General features: G+C 45.6%; 1 protein-coding gene across 4 annotated transcripts in view; it reads left to right on the plus strand.

The window, feature by feature from the left end:
* CIT (citron rho-interacting serine/threonine kinase) overlaps positions 1-25,109 on the plus strand; it is a 166,026-nt gene that overhangs the window by 107,853 nt on the left and 33,064 nt on the right. For all 4 annotated transcript variants that reach the window (XM_088465302.1, XM_088465323.1, XM_088465312.1 and 1 more), the window contains 3 exons: positions 311-508; positions 595-648; positions 11,606-11,803. In XM_088465302.1, coding sequence (XP_088321428.1) covers positions 311-508; positions 595-648; positions 11,606-11,803 — 450 coding nt within the window. The remainder of the gene's footprint in view (positions 1-310; positions 509-594; positions 649-11,605; positions 11,804-25,109) is intronic.

Here is a 25,109-nt window from a genome sequence, read left to right on the forward strand (position 1 = left end):
ACACTCAAAAATACTGTATACTGGTAGGTTAATTTGCTCCTTACAAAAATTTACCCTAGTGTGCATAGTTGTGTTAGGGAATACAGATTGTAAGCTTCACTCGGTCTGCCCCTAACCGGGTAACACTTCCATTAATATATAATAATGGGCAATATTAGATTGGTAAGATGGGATAAAGAACATCGCCAGCAGGTTGGAATTTGTTTGCACGCTTTTCTTTGTTTGCAATGACAAGAACATTTAGAATATCTCTTACCAGCTATATACAATCAGTGCTCTTCTGATGATACTGATGTGTTCACAATTTTAGATAAGTCTGGAGCATGAGGAGCAGAAGCTGGAGCTGAAGACGCAATTAACTGAGCTGCAGCTGACGCTACAGGAAAGGGAATCCCAGATTGCCTCTTTACAGTCGGCTCGTTCTGTTATAGAAAGCCAGCTGCACCAAGCAAAAACTGAGCTGGAGGACACCACTGCAGAGGCAGAGGAGGAAATCCAAGCATTAAGGGTATAATTCTGATGGGCTATTTGTAATGATAAGAAATGGACATCCTTGCCTAGAAATTAATGCTAATTTTTTTTTTCACTTTTCAGTCACACAGAGATGAGATCCAACGCAAATTTGATACCTTGCGGGATAGTTGTACAGTAAGTTATTAACACTTTTTTTTTTCACAATAAAGACATACAGAAAGTCCAAATAGAAATGCAGTCAGAATACTGATCGGCAATTGTTACTACATGGCACAGTGCTGAGAGGAACTACGAGAAGTAGCTGTCCATGTTATAAACATACATACAGACAAGATAGTGGCATGATACCATAGGGTAATGTGGTTGGAGAGATCCAGGCACCAAACAATTAAGCTTTCAGCTCCCAGGATGCCTCGGGTCCTCCTCCATATATACTCCACCCCTAGCCACAGGCCTTCAGTTTTTCGTTTGGTTTGGCAGGATCAAGATGCACCTTTTAGTAACAGGGGACTGCTCAGGCAGTCCTAAGCTTTTATTTTATTTCTTATGTTTGAGTCAGCAGTAGTCAGCATCTGTATTAAGAGGCAGATAATGTGACTCCATCTACCTCCGCCGGGCCAAAACCCGGCGGGTCTCGGCTTAGCTTGCTAGCAGCAACGCTGGGACCTGGACTGCAACCGGACGCACAGAGATGTCAGGTAAGGCGATTCCTCACTTACGGGTATTGCGCGCGGCAGTCCTTGCTTCTGGTGTCAGAGACTCACCAGAAGCCGCTGCAGTCAGGGCCCGTAATTGTCCGCATCCTCACTAGACCACCGGGGGCCTTATAGTCTGACGCCGGGGATCGGCAGCAGACGAATATCTGCTGCCATGAGGCCAGCGTACCTGGTTGGTTGATGCAGCTTAGGGGGCGGTAGGCGCTCCCCCGGAAGCTCCTCCCCCGACCCAGACACAATCCTTCCATAAGGTTTTGCACGTTTTGGTCGCTCCGCCTACCCTCCACGTGTATATGAGACGCTCACAGCCCACTATCAGTGCGCTACTGTTTGTCCAAGGAGGGTTTGGGTCAGTCTCCATGTATATCTCTCCTGTGGTTAAGGTATACAGTGCTCTATATCCTACCATGCCATGTGTTTGAGTAGTTATAACTATCACTGTGTTTTCTCTCCTTTCCGCTGGGGTGGGTTTTTTTTCCCTCTGGGTACTTCACATCTAAATTGAATTTGTGAAGGCTGTCGCATTGCATTTGTATTGTTTCCTTTACTTTGAAAATGTCAAGAGATAAAGGTAAACAGGACGCAGAGGCTCCTGTGCTGATTTCATGCAAATCTTATATGACAAGTTTGTCCTCACAGGACCTTATTAAGGATGGTTTGTGTGTTGCCTGTTACAGCCACATCAGCCCCAATATACAAGAACCATCTTGGTATCCTCTTTGTCTCAGGTAATGAAGCAATTTGTGGATTGCATGGCTGCTCCTACAATACCTTCTTCTATGGGGTGTCCACAGCATGCTATGTTTGTACCTCCTATGCATCCTCCTTGGAGGAATGTTTACGGCCACTCTAGTCAGAGTATGGGACCGTCAAATGTTGAAAACAAGAAGGTTATTACTAAGGCGCCTAAACGCAAACGATCTGCTCAGTTTATGGATTCAGACGCATCATCCGAGGAAAGATGATGCGCAGTGCTCTTCTCCAGAGTCTAGCTCGGGAGAGGAGGACCTTCCATCCACAGTGGATGTTCCTTCTTTGGTGAAGGTGGTTAAATTAGTCCTAGATATTCAGGATGATGAACCAGCCCCTAATAAGAAGGCTCCATTGTTTAATCAGCACCGAAAGGGGGTCAAAACTGAGTTTCCTATATCTGAGCAGCTCACTGAGCTTACAGAGGAGGCATTAGGGTTTCCCGGATAAACTATTTTATGTTAATAAAAGATTGACATCGTTGTATCCTTTCCCAGCTTCTGCATGTACTAAGTGGGAGGTTCCTCCTACTGTGGATGCTCATGTATTGCACTTAGTTAAAAATACTACATTGCCCATTTCATCGGCATCCTCTCTGAAGGATGCTACAGACAGAAAGATTGAATCATGTCTTGAGACAATATTTTCAGCTTCTGGAGCAGTTAACTCTTCAGCTATGGCTGGAGCCTGGGTAGCTAGAGCTGTTGAAGAATGGATGGGGGCATTGGAAGATTCTCTACCAGAGGCTACCAGAGAACAGATGATATATATCTCCCATATACGGGAAGCAGCTTCCTATTTGGGAAGAGCTGCAGTGGATGCTGGAATTTTAGCTTCCAAAGCATCAGTAGTAGCACGCTTACAGTAAAGTCTAAGCAGTTTTTCTTTCAGCCCTTTCGACCTCAGGGAAGTGCAAAGGAATACTCTTTCTCCAAATCAGCTAGTTCTAACAAGGCGACAAACAGGAGGTCTGGGCTGACAAAATGTCCAGTTTCTAAACAGGGTGACAAACCTTTCGGCTTGACGGGGCGGGCCTCCTCCTGGGGGATGCCAGGGTTCGAGGCCGACTTCTTCAATTTGCGGATTACTGGTGTCAAACAACAACAGATGCCTGAGTCCGAAAAGTGGTCTCTCAGGGGTATGCCCTTACTTTCAGGAGGCATCCTCCCCAGAAGTTTTATTGCACAGATCCCCCCCTCAGATGCGGTCAAGGCCTTTGCCCTTCAGGAGGCTATTCAATCTCTACTGCAGGCAGGGGTAATAATCCCGGTCCCTGTGTCACAACAGGGGAGTGGTTATTCTTCCAATCTGTTTTGGTTCAGAAACCAAATGGGGCTTATCGCCCTATTCTGAACCTCAAAACCCTCAACAGGTTTATCCATGTTCCCAAGTTTCGTATGGAAACTCACCTGTCAATTATTTTGGCAATGGAGCCTGGGGATTTTATGGATTCCCTGAACATTCAGCATGCGTATCTACATGTTCCCATTACGTCATCCCACCAAAGATTTCTACGGTTTGCTATTCTGCAGCAACATTACTAATTTCAGGCACTGCCTTTTCGTCTGTCGACGGACCCTCGGGGTTTTATCAAAATTATGGCAGTCATGATGGCTTACCTAAGGCGTCAGGGTATCAGAATACTACCATATTTGGATGACCTTCTGATATTGGCACAAACTACAATTGTTTTACAACACCATGTCAATCGACAATAGCCTGCCTACAAAGGCACGGCTGGATCTTCAATTGAAAAAAATCAACTCTTCTTCCAACACAGCAGATGGTACATCTGAGAGCATTTCTGGATTCTCAGGCACAAAGGCTGTTTCTGTCAGTGGACAAGATTACAGCCCTATCATTGCAGATATGCAAGCTGTTATGCAAACGAATGGTATCCATTCTGTCTGCAATGCAGGTCCTGGGATCAATGGTATCCACCTTCAACATGGTGGGGTATGCTCAGTTCCATTCCATCTCCCGATGGAACGGATAGTATCATCTAATACGATCCCAGAGGCTCTTTCTTACTCCAGAGGTTCGTCTCTCCCTCCTGTGGTGGCTGAAAAAAGACCATCTGGAAAAAGGGCGCCCATTCTGGATTCCAAATTGGGTGCTTCTCACCGCGGACGCCATCCTTCGCGGATCGGGGGCAGTGACAGGTCATCACACTTTTCAGGGAAGATGGACAAATCTGGAAAGGCATCTGCCAATAGACATTCTGGAACTGCGAGCAATATACAGAGCACTGATCATGGCACAGGACCTGCTCCAGTGTAAGCCGGTCCAGATCCAGTCCGACAACGAGACTACAGTAGCCTATTTCAATCATCAAGGAGGGATGCAAAGTCTTGCAGCAATGAAGGAAGTGAAAAGGATTCTGATTTGGGCAGAACGTCATCTTCCGGCCATCTTGGCAATATTCATCCCGGGAGTTCTCAAGTGGGAAGCAGACTTCTTTAGTCGTCAGGACATACAGGAGTGTTTCAGCTCTTGGTGAACAAATGGGGCCTACCAGAAATAGATCTCATGGCATCATGTCACAACCACAAGTTCCCCAGGTATGGGTCCAGGTTCAGAGACCAATCGGCAGCATTTGTGGATGCACTGGCAGTAAGATGGGACTTCAAGCCGGCGTATCTCTTTCATCCAATTTCCCTCCTCCCAAGAGTTCTCAGGAAATTCAAGCAGTAAGGTGGAACAGTAATACTGGTGGCTCCAGCTTGGCCCAGACTTCATTGGATCACTTACATACAGAATCTGTCCATAGACGGTATATATCCTCTGCCTCTATGGCAGGATCTGCTAATGAAGGGTCCCTGCCGACATCCGGACTTACCTCGTCTGGCTTTGAAGGCGTGGCTCTTAACTTTTGCTCTTAACATAAATTAATTTCCAGCTCTGTGATTCAAATGATGATTAGAGCACGAAAGGCTTCATCTTCCCGCATCTATTACAGAGTTTGGAACTCCTCTGGTCAATGGTGTTCCCACAGGAAGTATGACCCTAAAGTGTTTAGGGTTTCCCGGGTTCTGGCTTTTCTCCAGGCTGGATTGGACCATGGTCTCCGCCTGGCTACGTTGAGAGTACAGGTTTCTGCACTCAGTCTGATTCCAAAGAAAGATTGCTTCTTTGCCAAATATTAGAATTTTGTTTCAGGGAGTTCTGCGAGTTCAGCCTCATTGTGTCCCACCGGTAGCACCGTGGAATTTGTCTTTGGTTCTCCAGGGGCTACAGGCTTCCCCGTTTGAACCTCTGGACTCTGTAGACTTGAAATGGTTAACAGTGAAGACACTTTTTCTCAACGCTATCTCTTCTGCACGCAGTGTCTCTGATTTGGTAGCACTCTCTTGTCGCTCCCCATTTTAGATTTTTCAAAAGGATAGAGCTGTTCTTCCTACAAGGGAGGGTTACCTTCCTAAGGTAGTGGGAGGGTTACCTTCCTAAGGTAGTTTTCCTGTGAATGAAGAAATTGTAGTTCCAGCTTTTCAGGCCCTACTGGATGTAGTACAGTATGTGCTCTCCGTATCTATGTGGGACGTACAAACTCTGTTAGAAAAACAGATGCTCTTTTCATATTATATGGTTTTGACAAACGAGGTTGGCCAGCTAACAAGCAAACCTTTGGCTCGATGGTTACGTATGACTATCTCTCAGGTGTATACAAGAGACTTATCTCCCTGTCCCAAACACGGTGACAGCACATTCTACTCGGCCTGTAAGGCCATCGTGGGCATTTAGTCCTGGCACCTCTGCTGAGCAATTGTGCAAGACAACCACGTGGTCTTCTGTCCACACTTTACTTAGATTTTATGCCTTTGATACTTTTGCCTCTCAGGATGCTTTTGAGCGACGAGTTCTCCTTTCTGCTCAGGAGCATCTCGCACCCTAGGGGAACTGCTTTAGGACATCCCCCATGGTATCCTTGTGGATCCCTATGGACCCTGAAGAAGAAAATAAGAGTTATGGTAGACTTCCCTTGATAACTCTTTCTTCAAGGTCCATAGGGTCCACAGTGCACCCACCCTGACGCACCTGGCTTCATTGGTTTATTTTTCTTTCAGTCACGGATTCCCTCATTTTGTGTAAGAGTGTTTCTGGTGTACGATTGCTCTTCCTTCTCCTCTTTCCTGCTCCTGCTTTGAGGCTTGGTTACGCAACTGAAGGCCTGTGGCTAGGGGTAGGGTATATATGGAGGAGGACCCAAGGCATCCTGGGAGCTAAAAGCTTTAACGGTTTGGTGCCTGGATCTCTCCAACCACATTACCCCATGGTATCCCTGTGGACCTCGAAGAAAAAGAGTTATCAAGGTAAGTCTACCATAACTTTTAGCTCTGCTTTATCTCAAGTAATGGTGCATACACACGTAACGATTTTTTGAACAATTTGTCGTTAACGGCGTCGTTATCGTTCAAAAAATCGTTCAGTTTCTGAGTTATAACGATGAACGAAAATCGTTCAAGCGCGCTCCCGTTTGTAGTTATCGTTCATCGTCCATTTCAGACTGTCCAACATAACGATTTTCATTAAGGGAAGGAACATTTTTCGTTCATCGTTGTAAAAATCGTTCATTACACTTCAAAATCTGACAGAAAATCGTTGGTTACAAAATCGTTACGTGTGTATGCACCTTTATAGTATTTTGGCTTTGCCAGAATCCTCTATATTGAAGAAGATTTGATTTGGAACCGATACACATTGGTTATAAAAGGTAATTATTCCCATGTTGTGACTAATGTGCTTCTGAAAATACAATGCAAGATGCCGTTTTTTTCAACTCGCATACAGAAATCCTGCACTTGCCGTTTCAGAATTTAAAAAAAATATATAATCATATAAGTTTAAATAAGTCCAGAATTCCCTTCACATGTTCTTCAGATATTTTAAAACTGGAATTTGTGCTATATCCACATAATTGAACTTGTGGAGGACTCAAAGCCTTTACTATTGATATACACAAGTCAATAAATGTAGAGAAAGCTTGTATTATTATTGTGCTGAATCTGAAACATATGGTTCCATCTGAGAAGCACATGTCTCCAGAAGTAGGAGGATATAAACAGTTATGTTGTACCCCTTTGAGTCAGGGCTGAAAAATGTAAATTACTTTTTTCTTTATATACCATCCCTCCGCCACCCAATTTTGGTGTAATCCATTGCAACATGGGCAGTTCCCAGTTTTTGCAGTATCCTCTTCAGACAGGGCTTGCAGTCCCATAGGTGAGCTGACCATGTTACTTGAAAGTTTTCTCTTTCGTCCAATCCGGGAGGCACTAACGCTGGGATATGAGGGAGGGGCTGAGGAGTAGGCCCTAAAAATAATTGACTGACTGAAACTCCCCCTCCCTTATATACCCTCCCCTTTCTCTTGCTCGCCAGTTATTTTTTTTAGTGCCAGCAGGAGCAGGCACAAAGTAGTATAGAGCGTTGTTTGTTTGCAGCCTAACATTTTTTACCCTAAAGGAATCTTAGAGCCTGAATCCCTATATGGGATGAAGGCTAGAGGAGTGGAAATTAGGAGCAGTACCGGTAGCCAGTATCTGCTCACCCCCTGCTCATCCCGCTCCAGACCCCGGAAGAGGGTCACCAGGCACCCATGGGTGTGCTGGGATCCTGGGATATAAATAAAGTCCCCCATAGGAGCCGTTTTCCTGGAGGCTGCAGCTGTGACCGACTGCCACAGTTTACTTGGAGAGTAATGCTGGGCAGCTAGACTTCAAACTAAGTGCACGGGCAGGGTCTGGTTCGCTCTTTGTGAGCCCCGGTTTTCCCTAAAGGGGGCACAGGAGGCACTGTAAAGGCCTGGAGAATCCTAGGTGCTGTAGTTTAAAAAAAATTAAAAACGTGCTTAACTGGATTATAGAGGCACCATCTGGTAATGGTGGATGACTTCTTGCCCACACTCCCAGAAAGCCTGTGGGAGGTCCTTCCAGGTCAGGTGATATCCTGCTGTTTCCTGGAGGACTGATTGAAAAAATGACACACCTGCTGCTCCTTGCTGCTGCTCAGGAGTCTGGAGGCTGGGGAGTGTGATATAGTACAAACTAAAGAGTTAAATTGTTTTTCTTTTTGCCTTTTAAAATTGCTAAAGTAGAGTAGTTAGTTTTTTCTGTTTGTTTAGGTTTCTTTGTTTCATTAGATTAGCCAAGCTCCCTCAGGGGAGTAGGATGTAGGGAGACCTGTGTGCAGACTGTGAGGTTGAGGTGCACGTGCTATGCTCATCTATGGACACTCCGTCAGAGGAGGTGTTACCGGTATGGGCAAAGGTTATGGCTCAATCCATTGCAGATCTGGCTAAGGAGCTACGAGAGGTTTGTGGCCAGGCTAATGTTAGTGCATCATCCTCTATACCTATTCAGCAGGTTCCACAATATCAGTTTCCTTCCCCTGAGTTAGCTAGTAGCCCAGTGAATAGAGAGATATCTATTCAGATGGATAGACTTTCCAGGGTCTGTTCTTCTTTAGAGGCTCAGCTGGTGCGAGTGCTTATAAGCGACAGCCTGCCCAGACACTGCAATTCTTGGAGAAAGGGGAGGATTCAGAAAAAGGATCTTCTGCTGAGGATGGGGAGGTATTAGACCAGGAATGGATAGACCATTCTAATTGGGAAGACAGTTCTCCCGATAGTTTGAGTGTTGCTGAGCTTATCCAGGCCATTCTCAAGACTTTGAAAATTGAAGACGAGGAGCCTTATGATGAAGCGGCTTCTGCAGCGTTATTTAAGAGAAGAAAAAAACATGTTTTGAATTTTCCTTCTTTTATGCGTTTTTCTGATGTGCTGGAGAAACCTGGGCTAAGCCAGATAAATGTGTTAAAATTGCAGCAGAATTTAATTTTACTTATCCTTTTGCTGAGAAAGATACGGCTCCATGGGAGGTACCTCTAGCAGTGGACTATGGTTCTTCCAATGGCTACTGCAGCCACACTGAAGGATGCTACGGACCGTAAATGTGAGTATCTGCTCAAATCTTTGTTTTCTTTAACAGGTACTACCCTGCATCCGGTGTTGGCAGGGCCTGGGCTACCAAGGCCATAAAAGCCTGGTCATGAAAAACGGAGCAGAAGCTATTCAGTCAGGTGCAGATATCCTTACCCTGGTGGACAACCTGAAACAGACTTCAATTTATGTGACTCATGCGTCTTTAGACACTATTTCTCTTTTGGCAGGTATATCAACCTTATCTGTTTCAACCAGAAGAACATTGTTACGTTCTTGGCGATCAGATAGCGATTCCTATAAATTTTTGGAGAGAGTTCCCTTTACAGGTCAATCTCTGTTTGATCCAGAGCTGAAACGAATTATCACTCAGGCGACTGGTGGAAAAAGCCAGTTTCTTCCAGTTCTTCCCGCTCTAGGTTTTCGGCCCTTTCGGTACTCTGGTAATTTCTGGCCTCTGCCCACCATAGGTACGACAGGAGGTCAGAGAGCGGGTCAGTTCAGAGGGCTTATGGCCATGGGCTCCCGTCGCCCGGGTACCCGTAGGGGTGACAGATCCTTCCAATGACTCTGAGTCAGGAGGATTTCCAGCCCATTGGCATAGGCAGCCGTCTTCTCTCTTTCAAGGAGGCCTGTTTTCAGTCAACCACAGACCTTTGGGTCAGAGGAGTCCTCTCCAGAGGTTACATATTGGATCTGTAGGGACCCCGTCCACATCGTTTTTTTGTAACCCCTCTTCCTCGGGATAAGCTCAGAAGAGGGGCATTAAGGGGGGCAATTCTCTCTTTTAGATTCAGGGGTAGTGATCCCTGTTTCGATACGTAATCAGGGGCTAGGTTTTTCTTTAAATCTGTTTCTGGTAAAAAAAAGCCAGATGGTTCTTTTCGCCCCATTTTGAATTTAAAAAGTCTCAACCTGCACGTAAGGGTGAGAAGGTTCAGGATGGAGTCATTACGTTCAGTAATTGCCTCTATGGAAGTAAAAGAATTTCTTGCGTCCATAGATATAAAGGATGCGTATCTTCATGTACCTATTTGGGAACGAGACCACGAACTGCTGTTGTTTGCAGTAGGCCCCTTGCACTTTCAGTTTCGGGCTATGCCCTTCAGGCTTTCCTCCGCACCAAGGGTGTTTACAAAACTTATGGCACCTATGGTAGCTTTTCTGCATTAATAGGGAATTAGGATAATTCCCTATTTAGACGACTTGCTAATAAAGGCACCTTCAGAGGAACTCTTGAAGGATCACTTGCAGGTTGTCATGACAACTCTGGAACTTGACGGTTTTAGGTTTTCAATCTAACCAAATCCAATTGGTTCCAAAACAGAAGTTGGTGTTTTTGGGCCTTATGTTCGACACTCTGTTTCAGCAGGTTGTTTTGCCCGAGCACAAGACCAGGAGCATCCCCATCCCATAACCGACACGCAACCAAACCGCCCCCCCCCCACCCCCCACACACACACACCATCCAGCATCCCGTCCCATCCATGCTGTGAACACTACCCAACACACCTCAGCCAGGACGAGACTCTTGTACAGAACCACGTTCCACACCCCACCTGCAGCGCCAAACCCACTGGCAACCTACCGGTAGGTAAATTGCACGCATGCCACACTGAGCGGGACGCCGCCACAGCATTTCACACGCCTGACCCACACACCACTAACGGCTACCAAGACTGTAGACCAAAGGTCCAGCAGGGAAGACGTGCCGGACCTGAAAGGGTCCACCAACCTTCCCCCCGAGCCAGCCACCCATTACCACCCCCCCGCAGCTGGGACCAATCCGGAGCAGCATTGTGCCTCTGCAATAAGCGTTTTGGCTCCTTGCCACTTTGTCAGCCCTTATTTCCACACAAACACCACACACACGCACACACACCCCTACCCTGCACATTCAGATAGCGCACCTGACCCACCCCCTTTTTCACTTCTCTTAAATTGTTTTAGGTTACAATTTAGCAAAAATATCAACACAGAAAGGGGCCTATGTGTCAAACCGTTTTTTACGTTTCTGCATAATTTTATGTATTGTTCCTATGTACTTATGGTACAATGCAGGAGATTTCACAGAAATCTCTGGCAAAGTGCTAATTAACCCTGCAGATCAATGGGGACTATGATCTGACCCCTATGTACTAAACTCCACAAAGTGAAGCTTTTTGGAGTTTAGCCCCGGTAGTTTACACCATCTTTAGATGGGGGCTCCAGGGGCAGGAGAGAGATCTGAACTCTCTCTCGTAGCCCCTGGCTGGGCCCAGAAGCTGACGCTGTGCGCTGTCCCTGCAAGTTCCCCGTAGTACATAGCCGGAATATTTTTAATAAAAATTTAAATATCAATGGCGAGTTAGGTACATAATAATCTCGGCAGTACCATGATTATTAGTACATAAACCCCAAAGTGTTTACAAATCTGATAAACAAAGCATCCTTACATGTTAGCCTCGCAGAATAAAATATACGTGCGAGATAATGACACTATTGCTTTTATTCACATTCATCATGATTTATGCTAGTTCTGTATTAATCAAATAGGCGATTTACTATTTCATGCTTCTGTTTCTAGTGTATGATAGGGTTGAAACTATTGTAAAATTATTATAAAACTGTTACACCAAGACAATCAAGTGACTACTTCATAATATGTGTGTTGATTTAAATAATATATAAATAGGAATATTAATAAATATGCATGGATACAGTATGTAACGCTTTGTCCATGTCTCAGGTTCTTACAGACTTGGAAGATCAGCTAAACCGCATGAGTGAAGAAAATGCAGAACTAAACAATCAAAACTTCTATCTGTCCAATCAGCTAAATGAGGTTTCAGGAGCCACAGATGAAATTATACAACTAAGAAGTGAAGTGGATCATCTAAGGAGAGAAATCACAGAGCGGGAGATGCAGCTTACTAGTCAGAAGCAGGTAGGGATTTACTTATTTTGTTAAATCTAAGAGCTGCTCCTTCATTGCGCTAGTCATACTGTACATTATATTTCCATATATGAATAATGTGGTAAAAGCACAGTGTTTTTTGAAGTATGTATTTGTGCAAATTATTATTATTTTTTCTTTTTTGTTTGTTTGACTTCTGTTTCCATGGGATAATTCTGCTGAATAAGTCAACCAAAACTGCAGCATGATATGTGCTGAAATGATGTGGATTATCCCACTGACTTTAGTTTATTTAATTTACTGTCTGATTTTCATCTGATTTTATATTTTGATGTGTGAGCACGCTGCATACAATCCTGGATGAAAAATACTCCCACTAATATTTTAACAGTAGCAGGGAAATGAAAGTATGGATTTAAGGATACTAAGCCACACAATGCAAGTTGCCGTAAATGATTTGCAATAACTTTGCCAAATACATATGTAAAAGTTCCCATACCTTGACAAAATTGGAATGGTATGTTAATCTATTTGCATATGCTGTGTAACTGAGGGCAGACTATTGTTCTGTTTATCAGCCATTTTACTGTGCAAGTGACTACTGTTGGCTGGATGCATTGTGCACCACCACTAGGATTACTAAAGGGATGTCATCTGTGTGTAGAAATGTTATTTCCCACAAAATCACAACTTTTCTCAATTATTTGATATGCCAAAAATCTTCTGAAGCTTTAACTTAGATATTTCATAATAATATTTGTAGATAGTTTAGTGTTCACTCTAGGTCCAGCGCCAGGACCTAGTGAAAGGGAACTTCTGCGCGCGCTGAGGCTATTGGGGAAGTTCCTGGCACTTGCGGACATGCAGGGCAGCCCCCAAGCGCTGCGGTCACTGTGCCCGCATCCATTCACCGGCGGTGACCGCTGCACCGCTATTTTCCCCACCCGCGGGACACTGTGGCCTGCGAGAGGGGACAGAACCTGCAGGCTGTTTCAGCGGGATGCCAGAGGGCAGGGTGCTTTCTGCCCTTTAGAAATAGGGCAGGGCGCGGCGCACCGCTGAAACAGCCTAACAGGAACGCTATAGTTTTTATAATGCCACCTATATATGACCAGATCCTTTGACACACATCTTTAACCACAAGCTTTCTTCACCTATTGTCCCCCACGAGTCAAATAAAAAAATCACTCCATTTTTATTTAATTAAATATATTTATTTTACTTTCTGTTGAGAAAGAAATGAACACAAGCATAGTTTAAGAGCTATTTACATAATTTACAGCCCATACTTGGCATTCTACCTGGTAGTGAAAGGTTATTAGATATTTTAGAGCAGGGGTTCTCAACTCCAGTCCTCAAATGACACCAATAATGCTGGGCATACACTATACCAGGGGTTCCCAACCACTGTCCTCAAGGCACACTAAAGCTGGCCACACACTAGACTAACTTACATCCAACCAGCCAACTTGTTGATTGGTTGGAATGAAAATCTGCTAATGTATGGGAGTAAATGATGATCAGCAATTGGCTCCTAAATGCCTGAAAACAGATGAAAATGGTCGTCAGACAAGTTTGTTAAATGTTTGATCTAAACAATTTGTTCAAACAACAGTTTTGGTCCATTTTCCAGCGTTTGGGAGCAAATTGCTGATTGTCATTTGCTTTCATTCCTTACCAGATTTTCATTCCAACCAATCAACTAGTTGGCTGGTTGGACAGATAATCTTTAGATGTGTGGCCAGCTTAACAGTCCAGGTTTTAAGGATAGTCATAGTTGAGCACAGGTGACTTACTTAGTACCTTAGTTATTTTGATTTAACCATCTGTGCTTAAGCATGGATATCACTAAAACCAGGACTGTTAGTGTGCCTTGATGACCGAGGTTGGGAATCACTGCACTATACAATTATCTGTCAGACATCTGTCCAATCCGGCTGGTTGGAATGAAAACCTGGTAATGTATGGGAGTAAATGACAATCGACCATTTGCTCACAAACACTGGAAAACAGTCAAAAATGGTCGTTCAGACAAATTGGTTAAAACACATGAATTTTGACCAATTTGAACAATTGTTTTTTGTCCGTTTTCCAGTGTTTAAGACCATACGAACAACTGTCATTTGCTCCCATAAATTACCAGGTTTTCATTCCAACCAGCCAGATTGGACAGATATCTGACAGATAATTGTATAGTGTATGCCCAGCATAATGGGCCTCTTACATTAGCGACGGATTGCCGTGATTCTGCAACCCGGCGTCGTAGGATCGCAGAAATCCAACATGTTGGATTTCGGCGATTTGACGGTCGCAATCAAAAACTGATCTCAATTGTCAAATCGCGGACATTTAACATGTGAAATGTCTGCTATCCGGCGACGGATCGCAGAACATCGATGGTGGGAGGTCTGCGTTTCCACCCTGAAATTCCGGCATTTCCCATCGCATCGCCGGAACGCAACAAACAGACGCTGATGTATAGGCACCTTAGTCATGTTTTGTGGATTTCTTTAATAATGCACAGGTGAGCTAAACTATTTTGCTGGATCAGTAATTATCCCACCTGCTTCCACAGACCGAAATCCTCAAAGCATGAGCTGTTAGAAAAACCTGGTCATCATGGATCAATAACAGTTCATGTTTTCTAAGACCACCTGTGGTTCTTTTAAAAATAGTGAATACACCTATACACCAGCTAAGAGATCTGGAAAACTGTTTAGAGTCTGAGGCTCCAAGTAATGCCTTTTCATTGTAATCTGAAAAATAAATTGACTTCTTGATATGCAGCCTGAAAGCCGATATAACCCATATTATTTATTTGTTGTCTACAGGCAGTAGCCTATTCATGCATAATTCTTTTGTACAACAGCAGTAGTATCTACTCAGCTGAGTATCTATGAACAACATTACGGAGAGGTTTATAAAAATGGAAGTGTTACCCATAGCAACTGTGAGGACATGACGTGTGTTACAAATGTCCTGGCAGCATCTCAGTCCTTGCAGAGATCAATTTACTTTTTAGTCCTTTTGTGTTCCTCTTCCCGTCTCCTAGTGTATGTTATCATTCACATGACTTATACTTTTGCAGTAGCAGGGGTATATTATGTACTGTAATAATGTAAGTAATTGTAATTTCTACTTCAGGGTCCATAGGGGGTCCACAGGGTTGACCTTGGGGTATAGGTTGGGAACCAAATCCGGGCACCACGCAGTTAAAGCTTTTAGCTCCCAGGATGCACTGGGTCCACTCTCCCTATAACCCCACCCCCAAGCCAGAGGCACCTTAGTTTAAGTTGGTGCCCGGCCGGAGTCGGGTCACCGTTAGCGCAGGGGGAGCTGATTAGCAGCCCCTAAGCTTATTTTATTTTTTTAGGGACAAAGTTTTTTCCATGGACTTTGGACTCTTCAGAGCGGCAGCGTCGGACTGTCCATAGGACGTCTAAGCTGCCGCTCCGTCACCCCGCTGGCGCTGAGACGCCAGTACAGATCTGGGGATCTCAGCGGGACCCCAGAGTCTGTACTAGCCGGACTCTGTGGGCGCCCAGGACTGCTGCCGGATCCACGGGGAGCAGGTAAGGTCGCGGATCACCGCTTGCGGTGATCCGCGCATTTCAAATGCAGTCCTGTGCCTCCGGTCTCAGGGGACAGACCGGAGGCGCCGGCAGTGGCGGCGGGCCCCCCATACCCCGTGTGTCCACTAGACCACCAGGGACTTAACGATCGGTGCAGGGAGCCGGCGTCCCGGGGGTTAATAGCCGGCCAGGGGAGGCAGCCTTCCCTGTTACAGCGGCTCCTCCCCTCAGCTCAGCGCGCCTTTCAGTATCCATAGTCTGGCGTCGCTGAGCTGCTTCCTCCGCGGGCCACGCTTCTTCTGAGGTCTCCAGCGGCCATTTTATCTCTGTGGTGCAGCAGAAATCTCTGGAGATGGCAGTGAGTCCAGTCCCCCTGCGTACCTCACCATCAGGTCAGTGTACACAGCACTGTAGCCTTCCCAGACACTGAATCTGGGCAGTTGAATGCAGTGTAATAGTGCAGTATATTATATGACATGTTTATGTATATATGTATATATCTGCATTGTATGTGACTTATGCTAGTGCTGACTGTACTTTATTCTCTCACCTGTCAGTGTATATCTATCCCTTTTCTTTATCTGCCCTAATACAGCTGTACTTAGGGTGGTTCTGAGACCTCACATTTATATACTTGTTAATATTTGTGTGGTTTGTCACATACTGTTGCGTGCTGCACGTTGCCATATTTTAGATGGAACTGTGTGTTGCATACGCTGAAAATGGGTCCCTGCAGCTAATTTTTGGCATCAGTCAGGACCAGTATAGCGCTGCTTAATATTTCCGCCAAGATTGGTCAGATATGTCTGACCAGGAGATAGAGCGTTATACTGCACCCATTTTTACTATCCTGCAAGTCATGTGCTGCAGGTGTTAGTGCGGAGGATTTGACTCATAAAGGGTTCTGTATGTGGCGTCATCTGGTGCCGGCCTCTTTCACGACCCCCTTGGGCGGTTTGTTTTCTCGGGATCCTCTCAATTGCGGATCGCCGGGCGGGCCCCATTGTTGTACCTCACTTGGGGTTACTTCACCATACTGCCCTTTTCATCTCAGGGTATCTCGCAGCTTCTTGCTCTCTTCCCCTGTGACACAGACTACCGCTCCCTGCAGGGGTTTTTCGCAGTATATGAATTCCCCCTGGTGCCACAATAGTCTGTCATTCCCCTTGCAGGGATTACCACAACAGCCACCCTGGGTGGATGTCGTTTTCTACGAAACGCTAATTGGCGTGGTTGACGCCCTGTGGTTACTTCCCAGTTGGCTCTGCCGTGAACTGGGTACTGTTCGGGGCTCTTTCCCTCTTACACGGGGGGAAGCCTATTTCAGGTATTATTATCCCTGCTTTAGGGCTGGTAACAGGTCCATTCTGGTTAGAGTGAATGTTGACCTGCACCTGTATCATACACCCTCAGTATTGCGTGCCTTCGGGTTCCCTGTTGCTGACTAGCGGGTGGATCGCATAGCGGGACTCTGGCTGTTGCCAGATAGGAGGTGTTACAACAGTGTTTGGCCTCCTGTCCCAAATTCCCTGAGGGTCATCACGAGCCCCTCCTGGGGGGGATGGGCGTGTTACTCGTCTGATTACAGACGTTACTACGCCTCCCATTCCTGCGTGGTCGGATTCTTCGGATCCGTAGGTGGTAACTCTGCCTGAAATCAGTATACTTGCTTTCAGGAGTTGTTATCCATCCTACCATGGCTATAGCATGGTTGGTTAATACTATTGCATATTGGGTTGATGCATTTGTAACGTTTTTTCCCCTCCAACACGTCGGGGGTTCAAATGTATTTGGTCGCTCACGTAATATATGCTGTTGTCATAGGTGGAAATGCCTATATTGGATACCAGTCTCCTAACTTTCAGAGTTCCGGCTGCGACTGTATCCTCCGTAATACCTTATGGCTGCGCTCTGGGAATGCAGAGGTGCAGATACCATCTTTAGGGTTGATATTGTTTGGTCCTGACCTTGACAAGATTGTAGTAACATTGGCAGTATTACTAACGACAAGTTTACCGCTTTCAGCTATGCCCACTACAAGGCCTCAGACTAAGTCTGTTAAGTCTTTTTTGTCCTCTGGGTCAGCCTAAAGGTCTGTTTCTTCGTAGACTGTCGGCATCTACAAGGGCCGACATATCCAGTACCGAGCAGGCCTGGACTGCCAGCCGATCCTGCTTCTGAACCTACGGATATCTCTTCAGCCTGACGGGACAGGCCTACAACTGGGAGATACCGATTTTCTCAGTTCGCCCGGTATTAGTGTCAAGTTGCCGCGGCTACGTGGGTAGGAGGGTACGCCCTCTTTACAAGGGCCTTACAGATCCAGAAAGCTATGCAGTTGTTGCGGTAAGCGGAGCTAATTAGGCCATCCCCACTATCTCAGTGAGGGACTGGTTGTTCTGCTTTCTTTCTGGTGCGGTGGCTGAATGGTCCTCTTTGGCCTATTCTCTGTCTCAATTCCCTGAACCAGTTCCTAAAGCTACCTGGGCTCAGGAGGAAATCCCTATGCTCCTTCATACGATGTTTGGAACCTGGGGACTTTATGGTATCACTGGATATACAGGACGCGTGCCTACGGGTACTTACAGAGACCTTTCCTCAGCATGGGCTGAGGTTTGCTGTATCACAGCAACACTTACAATTTTTCGGGCTCTGCCTGTTGGGACTGTCCTCAGCCCCACAGGGGTTTACCAGCGTTTTGGATTTTCTGACAGTTCTTCTGTTCAGTATATCCCAATGCTCCTGTACCTGGACGGCCTCCTGCTCTTAGCGGGATCACCGGGGTACTTTACGGCCAGGTCAGGATGACTGTGGCTTCTTCAGGGTGCAGACGTTTAATCAACGGGGAAAAACTCCTCCCTGCATCCCTCTCTGGGTATTCTTCATCTAGGATCCCTGCTGGATTCTCAGAATCTGAGAATTCTTCTGGCGTAAGACGGAATCTCCTCTCTTCCATTAGGAGTACATGGTTGTCTGCGCAGTCGACAGATGTCTTTACACTCTGGGATGCATGGTGGAATGGGCTCAGTTCCATTCCAGGCCTTTCCATAATTGGCTCATCTCCAGATGGAATGAGTTTTTTCTGTCGGATAACTGTTCAAACGATGATGCTCTCTCCGGAGGCAAGTCGGTCCCTGTCCGGGTGGCTATGGCCATCTCGTCCAGGGTTTTCTTTGCTATGGACAGTGTCTGGATCGAATCCTTTTCAGTGCAGTTGGACGTCTGTCGATTCCACCCTGTCAATTAACTTACTCTGGCATAACTCTTGTTTCCCGGTGAACCTGAAAAGGTTCAGTCCGACAGGGTCAGGACAGTGGCTTCCTTTTTAGCAACACTGTTCGTTGGGTGGCAATGACAGGTATGTCACATATTCGGACATAGTCCGAGGGTCTCCTCCCGACCATCTCGGCAGCGTTCATTTCAGGAGCTCTCCATTGGGAAGCGGGAGTCCTCAGCCGTCACGACGTGCATCCCGGGGACTAGTCTCTTCCCCAAGAGAGGTTTCATCTCCTGGTGAGCAGGGGGGGCCCCCCTGAGGTGACCCTCATGGCCTTCTGACTTTATCACACTATGGTGTTACAGTTCAGCTTTGGGGATTCTGAAGCAACCTTCAGCGACTCTTTGTCGGTGAAGTGGTCCTTCCACTTTGTGTACCTGTGTTCTCCGGTCTCCCTTCTTCCTCAAGGTCTTTGGAAGTGTTTTCAATCGAGACGGAGATGCTTTCCTGCTGGTGGCTCCTGATTGCCCCAGATGTCAGGGGTACTTGGATCTTCGGAGTCTCTACATCGATACTCCATCCCTGATGCTTCACTGCCCGGACCTGTTGTCTCAGGGTCTTTGGTTTTGCCTTGGACCTGGGTCGTTTGTCTTTGACTGTGTCCTTACAGTGGTCTTACGGCTTCCCTGGCTTTGTCATCGTTGGAATGATTAGAGCACATGGATCAGCTTTTGCTGGGACCTACCACAAACTGTGGCAGCCATAAATCTTATGGTATTGTACCTGTCGATACAATCCTCCGGTGTCCAGGATTTCCAGATATTCTGGCATTCCTTCCGGCTGGCTTGGGTTTCACACTTGGCCTGGTCTTCCTGACAGTGCGGATCTCTACACTGTCAGTATGGTTAAGATATGGAATTGCTCCACTCTGGTATCCAGTTCATCCTTTGGAGTGTTTTCTTGATTATGCCTCCATTTGTCCTCCCTAGGGACTCCTGGGGAGTAAGTAGTGGTTCTTCGTTACCTCCGGGGACAGTCAATGGAACCGCTGGTTGTGATAGCCATTACATGGTCTATTGCTTAGGCTCTCTCTTTCTCTCAGGGTGTTTATATCAACCAGGAGAGTGTCTGAATTGGGAGCGTTCTCATGTGGCTCCCTCTTCTGGAGGGCATCATGTCAGGGTGGGAGTTGCTCTCGCCCTGTGTTGCTTCTTAGTGGTTTTCAGGTTCCATATTATTCTGGAACTTATGGTACGGCCATTCTGTCCCCAGTCCTCTCGGCTGGTGTGGCCTCATTGACTGTGGTCTGGCCTCTTTGGATTTTTGTGATCCGTTCAGGTTCCTTACGGAAATCGGACTCCTTATTGGTGGTCTGAGATTTCTGGTTTTCACAGGAAAGGATGGCCGGCCTATAACCAAATGTTGGCTGGATGGCCTCGTAGGTCTTCCTCAGGGGCCTACCCATGGGTAGGCCTTCCTGTTGTTGATGCTTGTTTTTTCTCGGGCCATGTGTGCGGCTCGCTGTGGCGCCTCGGCTGTTTTACCTTACTAGGTGGCCACGTGGTCTTCTGTCCACACCTTTTTAAGGTTCTAGGCATTGGTTTCCTTTGCCTCTCAGGATGCTTCCTTTTTGGCGACGGATTCTCCTCTCAGCACAGGAGCGTCCCCACCCTTGGTTGAACTGCTTTGGGACATCCCCAAGGTCAACCCTGTGGACCCCCTATGGACCCTGAAGTAGAAAACAAGAGATATGGTAAGAACTTACCTTTGTTATCTCTGTTTCTACGAAGTCCATAGGGTCCACAGGGCGCCCGCCCTGACGCACCTGGCTTCATATGGGCTGTGTGGCTGGTCACCGGTTTTCCGTCTCCCATTTCGGTGAGTATGGTTATTGAGTGTTCCAGTTTTCTCTCTCTTTTTCTCTCCTCCTCCGGCCTTTGGCTACTTACAAACTGAGGTGCCTCTGGCTTGGGGGTGGGGTTATAGGGAGAGTGGACCCAGTGCATCCTGGGAGCTAAAAGCTTTAACTGCGTGGTGCCCGGATTTGGTTCCCAACCTATACCCCAAGGTCAACCCTGTGGACCCTATGGACTTCGTAGAAACAGAGATAACAAAGGTAAGTTCTTACCATATCTCTTGTTTTTTAATACTGGATAAGCCTTGATGTTAGCCTGGTCCATATGTCTGTGTTATTCATAACCACTAGAGCAAGGTGACACCTCCCAGAACAAAAGACCCTCTAAGTTAATTCCCACCTCCCCAGGGGACGCTCAGGATTTACTACTCCTTGCATTGGCCTGCTTTTGTGCTTCACGGGAGCCTGGTAGACTCCACTGAGCCAACCCAGCAGGTGTTCGTCAGGGAAGTAATACCCGGAGGAGGTAGGAGAAAGTGACAGCATAAGGGACTCGCACCAATCAGCAAATGGTGCAACCCCCCCCTGGGTGGTCACAATATCGTGGGAAATTGGAAGATTTCAAAAGAGGTCACAGAAGGCAGCTCCACATGTTAGTCGCTGACTTTGGCTAAGAGGCCTCGCTCTGCCAAGGTGCTAGTGGAACGCATCACCAGTTCTGTGGACTTATACTTCGGAAATTCTGCAAGGACCTATACGCTATTCATTGCTGTGTGTTCTGTGATTAGCTTCTACTGTATGGGATCCTGGAAACGCCAGGCTGGACCCAGGGACTATCACTGGTGTGTGATCTCTGATAGTTTCTACGTGTGGGGTCCTGGAAGCGATCGAGTGGACTTATGCGCTATTCACTGCAAGTGTGATCAGTGATAGTTTCTACTGTGGGGACTGAGGGTCTCTAGCTATTTTGTGGAATTGTACTGGGACGTTATACTCTACTGGGACTGCCTCTGTCTGGACTGCTACCTGTTTATTGCCTGTTCACTGTATTTACCGCTTGTCCATACATATTATCTGTTGCTGTGTGCAGTGGAAATATAAACCATCACGTTGGTTTTATCTGCTTGGTGTCTGGGTGATTGAGAGAACCCCGTATCCTCACAGCAACTAATCAGATTATAGCTATAACTTATCTAATACATTGTATAAAATGTTAACTAGAATTTGGTTCCTCTTTAGAAGGTTTGATAATCTCCCCCTATGTCTGAGAGAGGAGAAATCTAGACTATTCTCCATTGGGTAGCTGTGGATGCTGTTCTTGGCATGCTAATTGCAATCTGGTTGTTGCTATGCTAATATCAACAATCTGATTGCAATTAGCATGCCAACAGCAGTATCAGCCTGTGGCTTTAAATAATGTTGCAAGGTTGCAGGAACATGAAAACCATGTTTAATTTATTCAATTAAGATAAAAAAAACAAAAAACAAAACAGCCATAGCACCTGGTCACCACTAGTTATTATTTTATCTATGTCACCATTTTGACTGTTGACATTATGACTGTCAATATTTTAACTGGTCAACATTTTGGTTGTCGATCTTATGATTTATCTATATTTTAACTTGTGTCTATATTTTTACTGTTGACATTTTTTTTTCAGTTTTGACCTGTTGACATCTTGTGTGTCTACATTATGTCCATATTGACCTTTTGGCTGTCGACATGTTGAGCATGTTGACATTATGACGGTCGACATTATGGTGTCAACCTTTTTTTGTCTAAGTTTTGACTGTCTAAATTGTGACTACATTCCTAACACACTGCCCAGGAAGTTCTCTCTTGTCTGGTAAGTGAGCAGTTATTTTCTGGAACCGGTTTCCTGAGCTTATGTAGGCTTGGTGAAGATCAACTCTAGTCCAACTAGCCATGCTATGTTTTTATACAGGACAAAAAATTCAAGAACATCTGCTTTCCAAAACCCTGAAGTTCTATTCAAGTGGTCATTCAATTATCTAGTCACATCTAAATATGAAGTTCTGAGCCACTGAGACTCTAGACTGTTTCAGAGAAGTTATAGCAATAGCCTAAGTTTATGTGAAAGTGTGACACCACGCTTTGGCTAAAAAATGTATCTTGTATTCAAATCAGCCCTGTCATCCTGGAATAGAAAAACAGGTGTTCTGCAAGGTTCTGGTTTAAGAAGTGCAAAGGCTCAGATAATGGAATTCTCGGTGCCAAAAGAACTAAGGGCATGATTCATCAAGTATCGCTGATGCGATCGCGGCTGCAATCGCGCACGCAGTTCTGCTATGATAGTATGCTAATAATTGCAAACGCAAAGCACTCGCACGGACAACATGCAGATGCTCACTTCCCCTCTCTCACACCCGTAATACCTTGCAATCCAGCGAAAACATTGGTAACATTGAAGTACTTCGGAGCCACTTGCACATTTAAGGCAGGTCTGACTCTACCACTAAATTGCTAACTTTCCTGCAAGCAGTGAGAGCTCAAGATGCGTATGCCATCGCAGTGGCTAATTTATGCCTGCCCCTGCAATGGTGTTCAAATGCACTGGCACGCCTGAGTTTCTCCATCACCACCCCCAAACGGTACTTCCTGTCAATCATTCTGCGATGGGTCTGCGTACTCACTGCATTCTCAGTCCCGATTGCAGTGAGGCATTCGCGCACGTGCACTACGATGCATGCACAGTACACAACAGCTATATATGTGCGCTTATACATAGGACTATGTGCCATATTTTTTATATAGCTGAGATCACTATTGAGTCTTATAAAACCTACAAATGGAGGACTTTTACGGATAAGTAACTACCACCTGCTACTACTTTCAATCAAACTAATGAGGATCACACCTCTAACTAATCAACATCACCTCCAACTATAAAACTAACTGCAGTCAATGGGAACTTTAACCTCTGAGGAAACGGCCAGTTGTTAGAGCCGAGAAACGCGTTAGGTGTTCCCATTTACTACAAGACTCAGACCCACTGAGCGTCCAGCAGACTGAGAGGCCACCTCCGGAGGTGGCGCTCACATGCAATAATCAGGCACGGCAACGCTTATTCCCTGCAAGTGAGCTCCCTGTCAGGCTCTCTGGCGGACACTGCCTCTGAGCAAGCCACTGCCCATTTCAACAACAGTGGGCCGGTTTTTACAGCCGCTACATCGGCAGCATCAAACTACTGTTCACACTGGTAGCCGTCCTGCCTGCGCACTAACATCTCTATTTCCCGGCCAGGATCCACAAGTGAATCTACCCCCTCTGATCGGTCTGCTACACAGGCATTCAAGCTACTTCGCGGGTACAGCGGGTAAGCTAACATTATCCACTAAAAGGTTTTTACCATAAGGTGTTTCATCTACATCTATAATTCATACCAATCACCAGGACTCTCTGTGGACTTATCTACCATCCGATTTTTATTTATATTATTATTTTTTTTTTTTCCTATGGACATCGGATATTTTATCTTTTATTTGTTCTCTCTTAAGACTTAATAAGACTTTATTCATTTTTTGTATACATGTGCTCTCTACCTAGAGATCTCTCCCAGGTTTTATACATATTATACAAAGATTTATATTAATAAATGTGTGTTTAATTTTATTGATGTTTATACGTTCTGTGCTGCAGCTTCAAATCATTTAGCGCTCCCACACCTTTTTATTTCTCCCTGACAGTACACAACAATCGACCATCTGAGTACGCTTTAGCAGTTGCGATCCTTGCTGAATCAGGCCCTAAGTTCGGATCCTGTAATGTTGTAGGAGGAACATACGGCAGCTGTACCTGGAGCACTCCCTATGAGACTGTCTGCATTTTTGGGAGCAAAGACATTTTTTTTCCTGAAAGAAAATGAACAGAGCAGAAATCCGGATATTAAGAGAACCAAGCTTCTGTTCACTGTCAAGACTATCCTGTTAAGCTTCATATTCTAGTGTAGAGTTTAGCAACTGACTTTATTGGGTTCGAGCATAGTCTGGATTACGTATTATGAGAAATCCTTTATCTTAATAACATTAGTTCAACAGTCACTTCATTCAAGTTAGGAGACCGGGCCTTAGTATAACTCCCTCAATGCCGAATCAACTGTGATTTGCAGCCTATTGACCAATTCTGAGCAAGGCCTTGATGTAGTAATGAAGGTAGCATGACTATGAATGAAAATTAGTCTTTGACTGATCACTAAGAACGCCTTAAAGTTTCTTGCGATTTAGGCAGAGGCCATCATGTTGATCTTCAGAAGACCCCACTTGTCAACTGGATGAAAAAACTTCATGGTAAAGGGACCACTCTCCAGACAGAATTGTCTATATCCACCTTTCATCTGTAAAACATCTGTAATGTATATTGCTGAAATTGGCAGAACATACTTTCCCTCAATTTCATCGTCTGGACTGAATTCCTCCCTGATCATCTATGCTGAAAGCTGTCATTCAGAGAGGACACCGCTCTTGTTCACATTATCTGATTCAAAGGGAATGACCGCTGAGCTTGAGTTGGCAACCTAATGGACTGGGTGGCATGGCGTAGGTTGAACCTGGACAACTTATAACAGAATTGTTAGTAAAAACTCTAGGAGTGGAAGGGTGCATACTACACCTTTAGGAAATTGGAGACCTTTTGTCTTGGAGTAGGTCCTCTGTTGGACAAGAATCACCACT

This window comes from Taudactylus pleione, unplaced genomic scaffold, assembly GCF_031769625.1.
Source record: "Taudactylus pleione unplaced genomic scaffold, aTauple2 ptg000062l, whole genome shotgun sequence".
Taxonomy (NCBI): Eukaryota; Metazoa; Chordata; class Amphibia; order Anura; family Myobatrachidae; genus Taudactylus; species Taudactylus pleione.